This window comes from Scyliorhinus torazame, chromosome 26, assembly GCF_047496885.1.
Source record: "Scyliorhinus torazame isolate Kashiwa2021f chromosome 26, sScyTor2.1, whole genome shotgun sequence".
NCBI lineage: Eukaryota > Metazoa > Chordata > Chondrichthyes > Carcharhiniformes > Scyliorhinidae > Scyliorhinus > Scyliorhinus torazame.
In genome coordinates, this window is record NC_092732.1 from 40,802,475 (window position 1) to 40,822,125 (window position 19,651).

General features: G+C 59.0%; 1 protein-coding gene across 1 annotated transcript in view; it reads left to right on the forward strand.

Annotated features, from left to right (window-relative positions):
- The first annotated feature begins 6,343 nt into the window (after nt 1-6,343).
- The window catches only part of tlr18 (toll-like receptor 18), a 23,417-nt gene continuing 10,109 nt past the window's right edge, over nt 6,344-19,651 (forward strand). The window contains exon 1 of the mRNA XM_072490642.1: nt 6,344-6,728. Coding sequence (XP_072346743.1) covers nt 6,677-6,728 — 52 coding nt within the window. The 5' untranslated portion in view covers nt 6,344-6,676. The remainder of the gene's footprint in view (nt 6,729-19,651) is intronic.

Sequence of the window (19,651 nt, forward strand, 5' to 3'; positions counted from 1 at the left end):
CCTAACACGGTCTTTGAGGAGCTGAAGTTGGGTGCACTTCCCGCAGGTATAGTCAGTGGGGACACCGGTGGTATCCCTCACCAGGGATAGGGAGGGGGTGTAGGGGCTGGAGGAGGTTACAGAGATAGGGAGGGGGTGCAGGGGCTGGAGGATACAGAGATAGGGAGGGGGTGTAGGGGACTGGAGGAGGTTACAAAGATAGGGAGGGGGTGTAGGGGCTGGAGGAGGTTACGGAGATAGGGAGGGGGTGTAGGGGCTGGAGGAGGTTACAGAGATAGGGAGGGGGGTGCAGGGGCTGGAGGAGGTTACAGAGATAGGGAGGGGGTGTAGGGGCTGGAGGAGGTTACAGAGATGGTGTTGGGGCTGGAGGAGGTTACAGAGATAGGGAGAGGGTGTAGGGGCTGGAGGAGGTTACAGAGATAGGGAGGGGGTGTAGGGGCTGGAGGAGGTTACAGAGATAGGGAGGGTGTGTAGGGGCTGGAGGAGGTTACAGAGATAGGGAGGGGGTGTAGGGGGCCGGAGGAGGTTACAGAGATAGGGAGGGGGTGTAGGGGCTGGAGGAGGTTACAGAGATAGAAAGGGGGTGTAGGGGCTGGAGGAGGTTGCAGAGATAGGGAGGGGGTGTAGGGGGCCGGAGGAGGTTACAGAGATAGGGAGAGGGTGTAGGGGCTGGAGGAGGTTGCAGAGATAGGGAGGGGGTGTAGGGGCTGGAGGAGGTTACAAAGATAGGGAGGGGGTGTAGGGGCTGGAGGAGGTTACAGAGATGGGGAGGGGGTGTAGGGGCTGGAGGAGGTTACAGAGATAGGGTGGGGATGTAGGGGCTGGAGGTGGTTACAGAGATAGGGAGGGGGTGTAGGGCCTGGAGGAGGTTACAGAGATGGGGGGGGGGTGTAGGGGCTGGAGGAGGTTACAGAGATAGGGAGGGGGTGCAGGGGCTGGAGGAGGATACAGAGATAGGGAGGGGGTGTAGGGGACTGGAGGAGGTTACAAAGATAGGAAGGGGGCGTCGGGGACTGGAGGAGGTTACAGAGATAGGGAGGGGGAGTAGGGACTGGAGCAGTTTACAGAGATAGGAAGGGGGCGTAGGGGACTCTAGGAGGTTACAGAGATAGGGGGAGTAGGGACTGGAGGAGTTTACAGAGATAGGAAGGGGGCGTAGGGGACTGGAGGAGGTTACAGAGATAGGGAGGGGGTGTAGGGACTGGAGGAGGTTACAGAGATAGGGAGGGGGTGTAGGGGGCGGGAGGAGGTTACAGAGATAGGGAGAGGGTGTAGGGGCTGGAGGAGGTTACAGAGATAAGGAGGGGGTGTAGGGACTGGAGGAGGTTACAGAGATAGGGAGGGTGTGTAGGGGCTGGAGGAGGTTACAGAGATAGGGAGGGGGTGTAGGGGGCCGGAGGAGGTTACAGAGATAGGGAGGGGGTGTAGGGGCTGGAGGAGGTTACAGAGATAGAGAGGGGGTGTAGGGGGCTGGAGGAGGTTACAGAGATAGGGAGGGGGTGTAGGGGGCTGGAGGAGGTGACAGAGATAGGGAGGGGGTGTAAGGGCTGGAGGAGATTACAGAGATAGGGAGGGGGTGTAGGGGGCTGGAGGAGGTTACAGAGATAGGGAGGGGGTGTAGGGGGCTGGAGGAGGTGACAGAGATAGGGAGGGGGTGTAAGGGCTGGAGGAGATTACAGACATAGGGAGGGGGTGTAGGGGATGGAGGAGGTTACAGAGATAGGGAGGGGGTGTAGGGGCTGGAGGAGGTTACAGAGATAGGGAGGGGGTGTAGGGGCGGGAGGAGGTTACAGAGATAGGGAGGGGGTGTAGGGGCTGGAGGAGGTTACAGAGATAGGGAGGGGGTGTAGGGGACTGGAGGAGGTTACAGAGATAGGGAGGGGGTGTAGGGACTGGAGGAGGTTACAGAGATAGGGAGGGGGTGTAAGGGGCTGGAGGAGGTTACAGAGATAGGGAGGGGGTGTAGGGGCTGGAGGAGGTTACAGAGATAGGGAGGGGGTGTAGGGGCTGGAGGAGGTTACAGAGATAGGGAGGGGGTGTAGGGACTGGAGGAGGTTACAGAGATGGGGGGGTGTAGGCGGCTGGAGGGGGTTACAGAGATAGGGAGGGGGTGTAGGGGCTGGAGGAGGTTACAGAGATGGGGGGGGTGTAGGAGGCTGGAGGAGGTTACAGAGATAGGGAGGGGGTGTAGGGACTGGAGGAGGTTACAGAGATAGGGAGGGGGTGTAGGGGCTGGAGGAGGTTACAGAGATAGGGAGGAAGTAAGATAAAGATAAGGAGATGGGAAAAGAATAGCCGGATATTGGGATGGTGGGGGAACGGGGGTGGGGTGAGATGAAGGGAGGGTTGGGAGAAGGTTTTTGTGGAGCTGAATGGCGGGTTCCGGTGCTGGTTCATCGCGATGCATCTGGACGGAGGAAGCGAATATCATTGCGATGGTATAAAAATCTGGGGACAAAAGGGTGCCGGGTGCAATGGGGCGGAGAGGGGGTGGAACCGTGTTCTCAAAATGGCCGCCCGATCCTCGAGCGGGCTCACCAGGGCAACAGTCGACCACCCCGGCCTGTTGGCGCCGGGCTTCGGGTCAGCGTAGATTCTCCCGGACGTCGGACGAGTGGCCTCCTCGGCCCGAAGCCCGCGCCCGCAAACCCTTGGCCAAACCGGGGAGCCTGGTGGAGGGTGCGCACCTGGCGTCCCACCTGCTGTCCCTAACTCCGGCACATTCCGAAACGTGCGGGCCCTCACCCACCCACACCCCCACGTCAAATTCAGAAAAGGCCGTTCGGCCCATCCCGTCCGCACTGGCCAGACTAACGGCTCCGCACTGTTTTTCGATAGTTGGTTCCGTCATTTGTAAAACTCGGGTAAAATATAATTATATCTGGAAAAACAAAAACAAACCAATCGCCTTTCCGGCAGGGAAGCAAATTGAAATCTCCGGGGACAATGGTGGTCGCTCATCCAATTTCATTGACAAAGAAAAGGCACGAACTGCCAGAATGACGCCCGCCGCCTGTTTGTGGGATCGTGCTGTGCGTGCACACTTCCTGCATTGCTACAGCCACCACACTTCACAAACTTTCTGCTGTTGCCTGCGGTGCACCTGGCTGACGTCACGGACTTACAGCGAACGCTGGAGGAATTCAAATAATGTGTTTACAAATCTATTGCTGCCTGCCTCATCCGTCTAACGTCTGGCACATCGATAGATTCCTGGCAGCAGGAACAGCAACTTACGCCTTGGGAAATGCAGAGGTGCACCAGGGAGTTTTTCACTCTCAGTACTGACCCTCTGACAGTGCGGCACTCCCTCAGTACTGACCCTCTGACAGTGCGGCGCTCCCTCAGTACTGACCCTCCCACAGTGCAGCACTCCCTCAGTACTGACCCTCTGACAGTGCGGCACTCCCTCAGTACTGACCCTCTGACAGTGCAGCATTCCCTCAGTACTGACCCTCCCACAGTGCGGCTCCCTCAGTACTGACCCTCCCACAGTGCGGCACTCCCTCAGTACTGACCCTCTGACAGTGCGGCACTCCCTCAGTACACCCTCTGACAGTGCGGCACTCCCTCAGTACTGACCCTCCCACAGTGCGGCACTCCCTCAGTACTGACCCTCTGACAGTGCGGCGCTCCCTCAGTACTGACCCTCTGACAGTGCGGCACTCCCTCAGTACTGACCCTCTGACAGTGCAGGACTCCCTCAGTACTGACCCTCTGACAGTGCAGCACTCCCTCAGCACTGACCCTCTGACGGTGCGGCACTCCCTCAGTACTGACCCTCTGACAGTGCGGCGCTCCCTCAGTACTGACCCTCTGACAGTGCGGAGCTCCCTCAGTACTGACCCTCTGACAGTGCGGCGCTCCCTCAGTCCTGACCCTCTCACAGTGCGGCGCTCCCTCAGTACTGACCCTCTGACAGTGCGGCGCTCCCTCAGTACTGACCCTCCCACAGTGCGGCGCTCCCTCAGTACTGACCCTCTGACAGTGCGGGGCTCCCTCAGTACTGACCCTCTGACAGTGCGGCGCTCCCTCAGTACTGACCCTCCCACAGTGCGGCGCTCCCTCAGCACTGACCCTCTGACAGTGCGGCACTCCCTCAGTACTGACCCTCTGACAGTGCGGCGCTCCCTCAGTACTGACCCTCTGACAGTGCAGCATTCCCTCAGTACTGACCCTCCCACAGTGCGGCTCCCTCAGTACTGACCCTCCCACAGTGCGGCACTCCCTCAGTACTGACCCTCTGACAGTGCGGCACTCCCTCAGTACACCCTCTGACAGTGCGGCACTCCCTCAGTACTGACCCTCCCACAGTGCGGCACTCCCTCAGTACTGACCCTCTGACAGTGCGGCGCTCCCTCAGTACTGACCCTCTGACAGTGCGGCACTCCCTCAGTACTGACCCTCTGACAGTGCAGCACTCCCTCAGTACTGACCCTCTGACAGTGCAGCACTCCCTCAGCACTGACCCTCTGACGGTGCGGCACTCCCTCAGTACTGACCCTCTGACAGTGCGGCGCTCCCTCAGTACTGACCCTCTGACAGTGCGGAGCTCCCTCAGTACTGACCCTCTGACAGTGCGGCGCTCCCTCAGTCCTGACCCTCTCACAGTGCGGCGCTCCCTCAGTACTGACCCTCTGACAGTGCGGCGCTCCCTCAGTACTGACCCTCCCACAGTGCGGCGCTCCCTCAGTACTGACCCTCTGACAGTGCGGGGCTCCCTCAGTACTGACCCTCTGACAGTGCGGCGCTCCCTCAGTACTGACCCTCCCACAGTGCGGCGCTCCCTCAGCACTGACCCTCTGACAGTGCGGCGCTCCCTCAGTACTGACCCTCTGACAGTGCGGCGCTCCCTCAGTACTGACCCTCTGACAGTGCGGCGCTCCCTCAGTACTAACCCTCTGACAGTGCGGCACTCCCTCAGTACTGACCCTCCCACAGTGCGGCACTCCCTCAGTACTGACCCTCTGACAGTGCGGCGCTCCCTCAGTACTGACCCTCCCACAGTGCGGCACTCCCTCAGTACTGACCCTCTGACAGTGCGGCGCTCCCTCAGTACTGACCCTCTGACAGTGCGGCACTCCCTCAGTACTGACCCTCCCACAGTGCGGCACTCCCTCAGTACTGACCCTCTGACAGTGCAGCACTCCCTCAGTACTGACCCTCTGACAGTGCGGCACTCCCTCAGTACTGACCCGCTGACAGTGCGGCACTCCCTCAGTACTGACCCTCTGACAGTGCGGCACTCCCTCAGTACTGACCCTCCGACAGTGCGGCACTCCCTCAATACTGACCCTCTGACAGTGCGGCGCTCCCTCAGTACTGACCCTCTGACAGTGCGGCGCTCCCTCAGTACTGACCCTCTGACAGTGCGGTGCTCCCTCAGTACTGACCCTCCGACAGTGCGGCACTCCCTCAGTACTGACCCTCTGACAGTGCAGCGCTCCCTCAGTACTGACCCTCTGACAGTGCGGCACTCCCTCAGTACTGACCCTCTGACAGTGCGGCACTCCCTCAGTACTGACCCTCTGGCAGTGCGGTGCTCCCTCAGTACTGACCCTCTGACAGTGCGGCACTCCCTCAGTACTGACCCTCTGACAGTGCGGCGCTCCCTCAGTACTGACCCTCTGACAGTGCGGCACTCCCTCAGTACTGACCCTCTGGCAGTGCGGTGCTCCCTCAGTACTGACCCTCCGACAGTGCGGCACTCCCTCAGTACTGACCCTCTGACAGTGCGGCACTCCCTCAGTACTGACCCTCTGACAGTGCGGCGCTCCCTCAGTACTGACCCTCTGACAGTGCGGTGCTCCCTCAGTACTGACCCTCCGAAAGTGCGGCACTCCCTCAGTACTGACCCTCTGACAGTGCGGCACTCCCTCAGTACTGACCCTCTGACAGTGCGGTGCTCCCTCAGTACTGACCCTCCGACAGTGCGGCACTCCCTCAGTACTGACCCTCTGACAGTGCGGCACTCCCTCAGTACTGACCCTCTGACAGTGCGGCACTCCCTCAGTACTGACCCTCTGACAGTGCGGCGCTCCCTCAGTACTGACCCTCTGACAGTGCGGCGCTCCCTCACTACTGATCTCCGTGCCCGCCCCCCCCCCCTACTCGTGCCGTACTCAAAGCGACGTGAGGGGCAACCACGAATCCTCCACCAGAAGCTGTCCGTTCGAAATAAAATGGCGGCTGGTTTAGCACAGGGCTAAATCGCTGGCCTTTACAGCAGACGAGCAGCACGGGTTCGATCCCCGTACCAGCCTCCCCGAACAGGCGCCGGAATGTGGCGACTAGGGGCTTTTCACAGTAACGTCATGTGAAGCCCGCTTGTGACAATAAGCGGTTTTCATTTCATTTTTCCAAACGCACCCCTGCCGATTGCTGGGTGCAGCTGCCCCTTTAAATACAATTCCTTTCTTTATTTAGAATCCCCCTCCCACGGTCTCGCTCCGCCCTGAACCTCCGCACTGTCTGATCTGTGTTCACTTGTCTGCCGCACATTCCTTCACAGGCACTGTTGGAGAGAGAGAGCGAGCGAGAGACTCCCGCACCGGCTAATCTCGATCAGACTGAAGTCTGCTTCAGTCGAAGTCGGGTCTGCGAACCGTCCGCCTGGAAAGCGGTAACTCCAGAGACGGACAAGTGGACGCTGTAAATTTCCGGGGAGCAAGACGGGATGAGACGCTCCAAGGATGGACTGAGATGGCCGATGGTGTCAGCTGCCAAAGGTTAGAGGCAACAGCGGCGGGGGGGGAGAGCGAGGTGTCTGAATGGACTGAGTGTGCAGGCAGGTGCGTGACCCTCTGACAGTGCGGCACTCCCTCAGTACTGACCCTCTGACAGTGCGGCACTCCCTCAGTACTGACCCTCTGACAGTGCGGCGCTCCCTCAGTACTGACCCTCTGACAGTGCAGCACTCCCTCAGTACTGACCCTCTGACAGTGCGGCGCTCCCTCAGTACTGACAATTTGATTTTTCTCTGTAAACTCCTCCAGACACTACACCCCCTCCCTATCTCTGTAACCTTCTCCAGCCCCTACACCCCCTCCCTATCTCTGTAACCTCCTCCAGCCCCTTAAAGCCCCTCCCTATCTCTGTAACCTCCTACAGCCTCTACACCCCCTCCCTATCTCTGTAACCTCCTCCACCCCTCCACCCTTCCCTATCTCTGTAACCTCCTCGGGCCCCGACACCCCCTCCCTATCTCTGTGACCTCCTCCAGCCCCTACACCCCCTCCCTATCTCTGTAACCTCCTCCAGCCCCTACACCCCCTCCCTATCTCTGTCACCTCCTCCAGCCCCTACACCCCCTCCCTATCTCTGTAACCTCCTCCAGCCCCTACACCCCCTCCCTATCTCTGTAAACTTTAATGATGATTATCGGACCTGTAGATCCTGTTTGGGGACAAATACCATACTGTTTAAAGTAGATCCTGACTGATAAAGAAGACACTTGCTGTTGGAAAGATGCCAAAAATTCTTCAGAGGCTTAGAACAAACAAAAAATGAACTTTGTTGCAGAAGTTCAGAAAGATAAAACTATTTATGTACCTTACGCTGTCATATTCAGGGTTGGGATGAGGTACATCTGAATTGACAGGCAATTGTGAGCAAATACTTCACACTGAAGCTCAAATGACACCTGTAACCAAGACACAGTCCATGGATTTTGCGTAAATCCGCACAGATGTTAGTCAAGCAATCCCATTGCAATTGTCACACGATGGATTCCCCGAGCCATCGGTAAAGACCTCTTCTCGGAATTCTCCCCAGAACTTCCCCCCCTCCCCCACTCGGATAGCTTTAGAAAAGGTTCCCCCCCACAGGGTTTGGGTCTTGCCTCCTGGCATCCATCTCGCTGGATTCCACCTCTTCCTTTAATTCGGAGCCTCCTTCTTTCACGCCTCCTTTTGTCACACTTAATAGCGCCAATTCCTATCCCCGTGCCTTCGCTGACGGGCCTTCCCAGACTGGCCACTTCAAATAGTGTTGTTGTCCTGGAACTGATCTGGGGACTTGGTAAACACTCCCAGAGGGCCCCCACACGCGTTTCTGGGCAACAAACAATGTTTTGGACTATCCTGTACCTCAAACAGCACGGGGCAGCACGGTCGCATTGTGGATCGCACAATTGCTTCACAGCGCCAGGGTCCCAGGTTCGATTCCCGGCTTGGGTCACTGTCTGTGCGGAGTCTGCACGTCCGCCCCGTGTCTGCGTGCGTTTCCTCCGGGTGCTCCGGTTTCCTCCCACAGTCCAAAGAGGTGCAGGTTAGGTGGATTGGCCGCGCTAAATTGCCCTTTGTGTCCAAAATTGCCCTTAGTGCTGGCTGGGGTTACTGGGTGATGGGGATAGGGTGGAGGTGTGGACCTTGGGTAGGGTGCTCTTTCCAAGAGCCGGTGCAGACTCGATGGGCCGAATGGCCTCCTGATGCACTGTAAATTCTATGAAATTCTGAAAAAAAACGTTACTATCTCCACAGACTGTGAATTTAAAAAAGAGGGACACAGAACATTCACACGTCTAACCCTGACCCTCCTCCCTAGTCCGGTAACCTCCTCCACCACTACACCCTTCCCTATCTCTGTAACCTCCTGCAGCCCCTACACACCCCTCCCTCCCTCTGTAACCTCCTCCAGCCCCTACACCCCCTCCCTATCTCTGTAACCTCCTCCAGCCCCCACACCCCCTCCCTATCTCTGTAACCTCCTCCAGCCCCTACACACCCTCCCTATCTCTGTAACCTCCTCCAGCCCCTACACCCCCTCCCTATCTCTGTAACCTCCTCCAGCCCCTACACCCCCTCCCTATCTCTGTAACCTCCTCCAGCCCCCTTCACCCCCTCCCTATCTCCGTAACCTCCTCCAGCCCCCACACCCCCTCCCTGTCTCTGTAACCTCCTCCAGCCCATACACCCCCTCCCAATCTCTGTAACCTCCGCCAGCCCTACACCCCCTCCCAATCTCTGTAACCTCCTCCAGCCCTACACCCCCTCCCTATCTCTGTAACCTCCTCCAGCCCCTTCACCCCTCCCTATCTCCCTATCTCTGTAACCTCTTCAACCCCTACACCCCTCGCAATCTCTGTAACCTCTTCCAACCCCTACACACCCTCCCTATCTCTGTAACCTCCTCCAGCCCCTACACCCCCTCCCTATCTATGTAACCTCCTCCAGCCCCCTACACCCCCTCCCTATCTCTGTAACCTCCTCCAGCCCCCACACCCCCTCCCTATCTCTGTAACCTCCTCCAGACCCTACACCCCCTCCCTATCTCTGTAACCTCCTCCAGCCCTTACACCCCCTCCCTATCTCTATAACCTCCTCCAGACCCTACACCCCCTCCCTATCTCTGTAACCTCCTCCAGCCCCTATACCCCCTCCCTATCTCTGTAATCTGCTCCAGCCCCTACACCCCCTCCCTATCTCTGTAACCTTCTCCAGCCCCTACAACCCCTCCCTATCTCTGTAGCCCCCTCCAGCCCCCTACACCCCCTCCCTATCTCTGTAACCTCCTCCAGCCCCTACACCCCCTCCCTAGCTCTGTAACCTCCTCCAGCCCCCTACACCCCCTCCCTATCTCTGTAACCTCCTCCAACCCCCTACACCCCCTCCCTATCTCTATAACCTCCTCCAGACCCTACACCCCCTCCCTATCTCTGTAATCTCCTCCAGCCCCTACAACCACTCCCTGTCTCTGTAACCTCCTCCAGCCACTACACCCCCTCCCTATCTCTGTAACCTCCTCCAGCCCCCACACCCCCTCCCTATCTCTGTAACCTCCTCCAGCCCCCTACACCCCCTCCCTATCTCTGTAACCTCCTCCAGCCCTCTACACCCCCTCCCTATCTCTGTAACCTCCTCCAGCCCCCTACACCCCCTCCCTATCTCTGTAACCTCCTCCAGCTCCTACACCCCCTCCCTATCTCTGTAACCTCCTCCAGCCCCCTACACCCCCTCCCTATCTCTGTAACCTCCACCAGTCCCCTACACCCCCTCCCTATCTCTGTAACCTCCTCCAGACCCTACACCCGCTCCCTATCTCTGTAACCTCCTCCAGCCCCTACAACCCCTCCCTATCTCAGTAACCTCCTCCAGCCCCTACACCCCTCCCTAACTCTGTAACCTCCTCCAGCCCCCACACCCCCTCCCTATCTCTGTAACCTCCTCCAGACCCTACACCCCCTCCCTATCTCGGTAACCTCCTCCAGCCCCTACACCCCCTCCCTATCTCTGTAACCTAATCCAGCCCCCACAGCCCCTCCCTATCTCTGTAACCTCCTCCAGACCCTACACCCCCTCCCTATCTCTGTAACCTCCTCCAGACCCTACACCCCCTCCCTATCTCTGTAACCTCCTCCAGCCCCTATACCCCCTCCCTGTCTCTGTAACCTCCTCCAGCCCCGACACCCCCTCCCTATCTCTGTAACCTCCTCCAGCCCCCACACCCCCTCCCTACCTCTGTAACCTCCTCCAGCCCCGACACCCCCTCCCTATCTCTGTAACCTCCTCCAGCCCCCACACCCCCTCCCTGTCTCTGTAACCTCCTCCAGCCCCTACACCCCTCCCTATCTCTGTAACATCCTCCAGACCCTACAGCCCTCCCTATCTCTGTAACCTCTTCCAACCCCTAAACACCATCCCTATCTCTGTCACCTCCTCCAGCCCCTACACCCCCTCCATATCTCTGTAACCTCCTACACCCCCTCCCTATCTCTGTATCCTCCTACAGCCCCTACGCCCCCTCCCTATCTCTGTAACCTCCTCCAACCCCTACACCTCCTCCCTACCTCTGTAACCTCCTCCAGTCCCTACACCCCCTCCCTATCTCTGTAACCTCCTCCACTCCCCTACACCCCCTCCCTATCTCAGTAACCTTCTCCAGCCCCTATACCCCCACCCTATCTCTGTCACCTCCTCCAGTCCCTACACCCCCTCCCTATCTCTGTAACCTCCTCCAGCCCCTACACCCCCTCCCTATCTCTGTAACCTCCTCCAGTCCCTACACCCCCTCCCAATCTCTGTAACCTCCTCCAGCCCCTACACCCCCTCCCTATCTCTGTAACCTTCTCCAGCCCCTACACCCCCTCCCTATCTCTGTAGCCCCCTCCAGCCCCCTACACCCCCTCCCTATCTCTGTAACCTCCTCCAGCCCCTACACCCCCTCCCTATCATCTGTAACCTCCTCCAGCCCCCACACCCCCTCCCTATCTCTGTAACCTCCTCCAGCCCCTACACACCCTCCCTATCTCTGTAACCTCCTCTAGCCCCTACACCCCCTCCCTATCTCTGTAACCTCCTCCAGCCCGACACCCCCTCCCAATCTCTGTAACCTCCGCCAGCCCTACACCCCCTCCCAATCTCTGTAACCTCCTCCAGCCCTACACCCCCTCCCTATCTCTGTAACCTCCTCCAGCCCCTTCACCCCTCCCTATCTCCCTATCTCTGTAACCTCTTCAACCCCTACACCCCTCGCAATCTCTGTAACCTCTTCCAACCCCTACACACCCTCCCTATCTCTGTAACCTCCTCCAGCCCCCACACACCCTCCCTGTCTCTGTAACCTCCTCGAGCCCCTACACCCCCTCCCTATCTCTGTAACATCCTCCAGACCCTACAGCCCTCCCTATCTCTGTAACCTCTTCCAACCCCTAAACACCATCCCTATCTCTGTAACCTCCTCCAGCCCCTACACCCCCTCCATATCTCTGTAACCTCCTACACCCCCTCCCTATCTCTGTATCCTCCTACAGCCCCTACGCCCCCTCCCTATCTCTGTAACCTCCTCCAACCCCTACACCTCCTCCCTACCTCTGTAACCTCCTCCAGTCCCTACACCCCCTCCCTATCTCTGTAACCTCCTCCACTCCCCTACACCCCCTCCCTATCTCAGTAACCTTCTCCAGCCCCTATACCCCCACCCTATCTCTGTCACCTCCTCCAGTCCCTACACCCCCTCCCTATCTCTGTAACCTCCTCCAGCCCCTGCACCCCCTCCCTATCTCAGTAACCTCCTCCAGCCCCTACACCCCTCCCTAACTCTGTAACCTCCTCCAGCCCCCACACCCCCTCCCTATCTCTGTAACCTCCTCCAGACCCTACACCCCCTCCCTATCTCGGTAACCTCCTCCAGCCCCTACACCCCCTCCCTATCTCTGTAACCTAATCCAGCCCCCACACCCCCTCCCTATCTCTGTAACCTCCTCCAGACCCTACACCCCCTCCCTATCTCTGTAACCTCCTCCAGACCCTACACCCCCTCCCTATCTCTGTAACCTCCTCCAGCCCCTATACCCCCTCCCTGTCTCTGTAACCTCCTCCAGCCCCGACACCCCCTCCCTATCTCTGTAACCTCCTCCAGCCCCCACACCCCCTCCCTACCTCTGTAACCTCCTCCAGCCCCGACACCCCCTCCCTATCTCTGTAACCTCCTCCAGCCCCCACACCCCCTCCCTGTCTCTGTAACCTCCTCCAGCCCCTACACCCCTCCCTATCTCTGTAACATCCTCCAGACCCTACAGCCCTCCCTATCTCTGTAAACTCTTCCAACCCCTAAACACCATCCCTATCTCTGTAACCTCCTCCAGCCCCTACACCCCCTCCATATCTCTGTAACCTCCTACACCCCCTCCCTATCTCTGTATCCTCCTACAGCCCCTACGCCCCCTCCCTATCTCTGTAACCTCCTCCAACCCCTACACCTCCTCCCTACCTCTGTAACCTCCTCCAGTCCCTACACCCCCTCCCTATCTCTGTAACCTCCTCCACTCCCCTACACCCCCTCCCTATCTCAGTAACCTTCTCCAGCCCCTATACCCCCTCCCTATCTCTGTCACCTCCTCCAGTCCCTACACCCCCTCCCTATCTCTGTAACCTCCTCCAGCCCCTACACCCCCTCCCTATCTCTGTAACCTCCTCCAGTCCCTACACCCCCTCCCAATCTCTGTAACCTCCTCCAGCCCCTACACCCCCTCCCTATCTCTGTAACCTTCTCCAGCCCCTACACCCCCTCCCTATCTCTGTAGCCCCCTCCAGCCCCCTACACCCCCTCCCTATCTCTGTAACCTCCTCCAGCCCCTACACCCCCTCCCTATCTCTGTAACCTCCTCCAGCCCCCTACACACCCTCCCTATCTCTGTAACCTCCTCCAGCCCACTACACCCCCTCCCTATCTCTGTAACCTCCACCAGTCCCCTACACCCCCTCCCTATCTCTGTAACCTCCTCCAGACCCTACATCCCCTCCCTATCTCTGTAACCTCCTCCAGCCCCTACAACCCCTCCCTATCTCAGTAACCTCCGCCACCCCCTACACCCCTCCCTATCTCTGTAACCTCCTCCAGCCCCCACAGCCCCTCCCTATCTCTGTAACCTCCTCCAGACCCTACACCCCCTCCCTGTCTCTGTAACCTCCTCCAGCACCTACACCCCCTCCCTATCTCTGTAACCTCCTCCAGCCCCCACACCCCCTCCCTATCTCTGTAACCTCCTCCAGACCCTACACCCTCTCCCTATCTCTGTAACCTCCTCCAGACCCTACACCCCCTCCCTATCTCTGTAACCTCCTCCAGCCCCTACACCCCCTCCCTGTCTCTGTAACCTCCTCCAGCCCCTACACCCCCTCCCTATCTCTGTAACCTCCTCCAGCCCCCACACCCCCCCTATCTCTGTAACTTCCTCCAGCCCCGACACCCCCTCCCTATCTCTGTAACCTCCTCCAGCCCCCTACACCCCCTCCCTATCTCTGTAACCTCCACCAGTCCCCTACACCCCCTCCCTATCTCTGTAACCTCCTCCAGACCCTACACCCCCTCCCTATCTCTGTAACCTCCTCCAGCCCCTACAAGCCCTCCCTATCTCAGTAACCTCCTCCAGCCCCTACACCCCTCCCTATGTCTGTAACCTCCTCCAGCCCCCACACCCCCTCCCTATCTCTGTAACCTCCTCAAGACCCTACACCCCCTCCCTATCTCTGTAACCTCCTCCAGCCCCTACACCCCCTCCCTGTCTCTGTAACCTCCTCCAGCCCCTAGACCCCCTCCCTATCTCTGTAACCTCCTCCAGCCCCCACACCCCCTCCCTGTCTCTGTAACCTCCTCCAGCCCCTACACCCCCTCCCTATCTCTGTAACATCCTCCAGCCCCTACAGCCCTCCCTATCTCTGTAACCTCTTCCAACCCCTAAACACCATCCCTATCTCTGTAACCTCCTCCAGCCCCTACGCCCCCTCCATATCTCTGTAACCTCCTACACCCCCTCCCTATCTCTGTATCCTCCTCCAGCCCCTACACCCCCTCCCTATCTCTGTAACCTCCTCCAACCCCTACACCCCCTCCCTACCTCTGTAACCTCCTCCAGTCCCTACACCCACTCCCTATCTCTATAACCTCCTCCACTCCCCTACACCCCCTCCCTATCTCAGTAACCTTCTCCAGCCCCTACACCCCCTCCCTATCTCTGTCACCACCTCCAGTCCCTACACCCCCTCCCTATCTTTGTAACCTCCTTCTGCCCCTACACCCCCTCCCTATCTCTGTAACCTTCTCCAGTCCCTACAGCCCCTCCCTATCTCTGTAACCTTCTCGAGCCCCTACACCCCCTCCCTATTTCTGTAGCCCCCTCCAGCCCCCTACACCCCCTCCCTATCTCTGTAACCTCCTCCAGACCCTACACCCCCTCCCTGTCTCTGTAACCTCCTCCAGCCCCTACACCCCCTCCCTATCTCTGTAACCTCCTCCAGCCCCCACACCCCCTCCCTATCTCTGTAACCTCCTCCAGACCTACACGCCCTCCCCATCTCTGTAACCTCCTCCAGACCCTACAACCCCTCCCTATCTCTGTAACCTCCTCCAGCCCCTACACCCGCTCCCTGTCTCTGTAACCTCCTCCAGTCCCTACACCCCCTCCCTATCTCTGTAACCTACTCCAGCTCCCTACACCCCCTCCCTATCTCTGTAACCTCCTCCAGCCCCTACACCCCCTCCCTATCTCTGTAACCTCCTCCAGCCCCTACACCCCCTCCCTATCTCTGTAACCTCCTCCAGCCCCTGCACCCCCTCCCTATCTTTGTAACCTCCTCCAGCCCCCACACCCCCTCCCTATCTCTGTAACCTCCTCCAGCCCCGACACCCCCTCCCTATCTCTGTAACCTCCTCCAGCCCCTACACCCCCTCCCTATCTCTGTAACCTCCTCCAGCCCTTACACCCCCTCCCTACCTCTGTAACCTCCTCCAGCCCCTACACCCGCTCCCTGTCTCTGTAACCTCCTCCAGCCCCTGCACCCCCTCCCTATCTTTGTAACCTCCTCCAGCCCCCACACCCCCTCCCTATCTCTGTAACCTCCTCCAGCCCCGACACCCCCTCCCTATCTCTGTAACCTCCTCCAGCCCCTACACCCCCTCCCTATCTCTGTAACCTCCTCCAGCCCTTACACCCGCTCCCTATCTCTGTAACCTCCTCCAGCCCCGACACCCCCTCCCTATCTCTGTAACCTCCTCCAGCCCCTACACCCCCTCCCTATCTCTGTAACCTCCTCCAGCCCTTACACCCCCTCCCTACCTCTGTAACCTCCTCCAGCCCCCACACACCCTCCCTGTCTCTGTAACCTCCTCGAGCCCCTACACCCCCTCCCTATCTCTGTAACCTCCTCCAGTCCCTACACCCCCTCCCTATCTCTGTAACCTCCACCAGCCCCTACACCCCTCCCTACCTCTGTAACCTTCTCCAGTCCCTACACCCCCTCCCTATCTCTGTAACCTCCTCCAGCCCCTACACCCCCTCCCTATCTCTGTAACCTTCTCCAGCCCCTACACCCCCTCCCTATCTCTGTAGCCCCCTCCAGCCCCCTACACCCCTCCCTATCTCTGTAAACACCTGCAGCCCCTACACCCCCTCCCTATCTCTGTAACCTCCTCCAGCCCCCTACACCCCCTCCCTATCTCTGTAACCTCCTCCAGCCCCCTACACCCTTTCCCTATCTCTGTAACCTCCACCAGTCCCCTACACCCCCTCCCTATCTCTGTAACCTCCTCCAGACCCGACACCCCCTCCCTATCTCTGTAACCTCCTCCAGCCCCTACAACCCCTCCCTATCTCAGTAACCTCCTCCAGCCCCTACACCCCTTCCTATCTCTGTAACCTCCTCCAGCCCCCACACCCCCTCCCTATCTCTGTAACCTCCTCCAGACCCTACACCCCCTCCCTATCTCTGTAACCTCCTCCAGCCCCTACACCCCCTCCCTGTCTCTGTAACCTCCTCCAGCCCCTACACCCCCTCCCTATCTCTGTAACCTCCTCCAGCCCCCACACCCTCTCCCTATCTCTGTAACCTCCTCCAGACCCTACACCCCCTGCCTATCTCTGTAACCTCCTCCAGCCCCCACACCCCCTCCCTATCTCTGTAACCTCCTCCAGCCCCGACACCCCCTCCCTATCTCTGTAACCTCCTCCAGCCCCTACACCCCCTCCCTACCTCTGTAACCTCCTCCAGCCCCACACCCCCTCCCTGTCTCTGTAACCTCCTCCGGCCCCTACACCCCCTCCCTATCTCTGTAACCTCCTCCATTCCCTACACCCCCTCCCTATCTTTGTAACCTCCTCCAGCCCCTACACCCCCTCCCTATCTCTGTAACCTTCTCCAGTCCCTACACCCCCTCCCTATCTCTGTAACCTCCTCCAGCACCTACACCCCCTCCCTATCTCTGTAACCTTCTCCAGCCCCTACACCCCCTCCCTATCTCTGTAGCCCCCTCCAGCCCCCTACACCCCCTCCCTATCTCTGTAACCTCCTCCAGCCCCTACACCCCCTCCGTATCTCTGTAACCTCCTACAGCCCCCTACACCCCCTCCCTATCACTGTAACCTCCTCCAGCCCCCTACACCCCCTCCCTATCTCTGTAACCTCCACCAGTCCCCTACACCCCCTTCCTATCTCTGTAACCTACTCCAGACCCTACACCCCCTCCCTATCTCTGTAACCTCCTCCAGCCCCTACAAGCCCTCCCTATCTCAGTAACCTCCTCCAGCCCCTACACCCCTCCCTATCTCTGTAACCTCCTCCAGCCCCCACACCCCCTCCCTATCTCTGTAACCTCCTCCAGACCCTACACCCCCTCCTTATCTCTGTAACCTGCTCCAGCACCTACACCCCCTCCCTGTCTCTGTAACCTCCTCCAGCCCCTACACCCCCTCCCTATCTCTGTAACCTCCTCCAGCCCCCACAACCCCTCCCTATCTCTGTAACCTCCTCCAGTCCCTACACCCCCTCCCTATCTCTGTAACCTCCTCCAGCCCCTACACCCCCCTCCCTATCTCTGTAACCTCCTCCAGTCCCTACACCCCCTCCCTATCTCTGTAACCTCCTCCAGCCCCTACACCCCCTCCCTATCTCTGTAACCTCCTCCAGGCCCTACACCCCCTCCCTATCTCTGTAACCTCCTCCAGCCCCTACACCCCCTCCCTATCTCTGTAAACTCCTCCAGACCCTACACCCCCTCCCTATCTCTGTAACCTCCTCCAGACCCTACACCCCCTCCCTATCTCTGTAACGTCCTCCACTCCCTACACCCCCTCCCTATCTCTGTAACCTCCTCCAGACCCTACACCCCCTCCCTATCTCTGTAACCTCCTCCAGCCCCCACACCCCCTCCCTATCTCTGTAACCTCCTCCAGCCCCTACACCCCCTCCCTATCTCTGTAACCTCCTCCAGCCCGCTACACCCCCTCCCTATCTCTGTAACCTCCACCAGTCCCCTACACCCCCTTCCTATCTCTGTACCTTCCTCCAGCCCCCACACCCCCTCCCTATCTCTGTAACCTCCTCCAGACCCTACACCCCCTCCCTATCTCTGTAACCTCCTCCAGCCCCTACACCCCCTCCCTGTCTCTGTAACCTCCTCCAGCCCCTACACCCCCTCCCTATCTCTGTAACCTCCTCCGGCCCCCACAACCCCTCCCTATCTCTGTAACCTCCTCCAGTCCCTACACCCCCTCCTTATCTCTGTAACCTCCTCCAGCCCCTACACTCCCCTCCCTATCTCTGCAACCTCCTCCAGTCCCTACACCCCCTCCCTATCTCTGTAACCTCCTCCAGCCCCTACACCCCCTCCCTATCTCTGTAACCTCCTCCAGGCCCTACACCCTCTCCCTATCTCTGTAACCTCCTCCAGCCCCTACACCCCCTCCCTATCTCTGTAACCTCCTCCAGACCCTACACCCCCTCCCTATCTCTGTAATCTCCTCCAGACCCTACACCCCCTCCCTATCTCTGTAACCTCCACCACCCCCTACACCCCCTCACTATCTCTGTAACCTTCTCCAGTCCCTACACCCCCTCCCTATCTCTGTAACCTCCTCCAGCCCCCACACCCCCTCCCTTACTCTGTAACCTCCTCCAGCCCCGACACCCCCTCTCTATCTCTGTAACCTCCTCCAGCCCCTACACCCCCTCCCTACCTGTGTAACCTCCTCCAGCCCCCACACCCCCTCCGTCTCTGTAACCTCCTCCGGCCCCTACACACCCTCCCTATCTCTGTAACCTCCTCCAGACCCTACACCCCCTCCCTATCTCTGTAACCTCCTCCAGCCCCCTACACCCCCTCGCTATCTCTGTAACCTCCACCAGTCCCCTACACCCCCTTCCTATCTCTGTAACCTCCTCCAGCCCCCACACCCCCTCCATATCTCTGTAACCTCCTCCAGACCCTACACCCCCTCCCTATCTCTGTAACCTCCTCCAGCCCCTACACCCCCACCCTACCTCGGTAACCTCCTCCAGCCCCCACACCTCCTCCCTGTCTCTGTAACCTCCTCCGGCCCCTACACCCCCTCCCTATCTCTGTAACCTCCTCCAGTCCCTACACCCCCTCCCTATCTCTGTAACCTCCTCCAGCCCCTACACCCCCTCCCTATCTCTGTAACCTCCTCCAGCCCCTACACCCCCCTCCCTATCTCTGTAACCTCCTCCAGTCCCTACACCCCCTCCCTATCTCTGTAACCTCCTCCAGCCCCTACACCCCCTCCCTATCTCTGTAACCTCCTCCAGCCCCTACACCCCCTCCCTATCACTGTAACCTCCTCCAGACCCTACACCCCCTCCCTATCTCTGTAACCTCCTCCAGACCCTACACCCCCTCCCTATCTCTGTAACCTCCTCCAGCCCCCTACACCCCCTCCCTATCTCTGTAACCTCCACCAGTCCCCTACACCCCCTTCCTATCTCTGTAACCTCCTCCAGCCCCCACAACCCCTCCCTATCTCTGTAACCTCCTCCAGTCCCTACACCCCCTCCTTATCTCTGTAACCTCCTCCAGCCCCTACACTCCCCTCCCTATCTCTGTAACCTCCTCCAGTCCCTACACCCCCTCCCTATCTCTGTAACCTCCTCCAGCCCCTACACCCCCTCCCTATCTCTGTAACCTCCTCCAGGCCCTACACCCTCTCCCTATCTCTGTAACCTCCTCCAGCCCCTACACCCCCTCCCTATCTCTGTAACCTCCTCCAGACCCTACACCCCCTCCCTATCTCTGTAACCTCCTCCAGACCCTACACCCCCTCCCTATCTCTGTAACCTCCACCACCCCCTACACCCCCTCACTATCTCTGTAACCTTCTCCAGTCCCTACACCCCCTCCCTATCTCTGTAACCTCCTCCAGCCC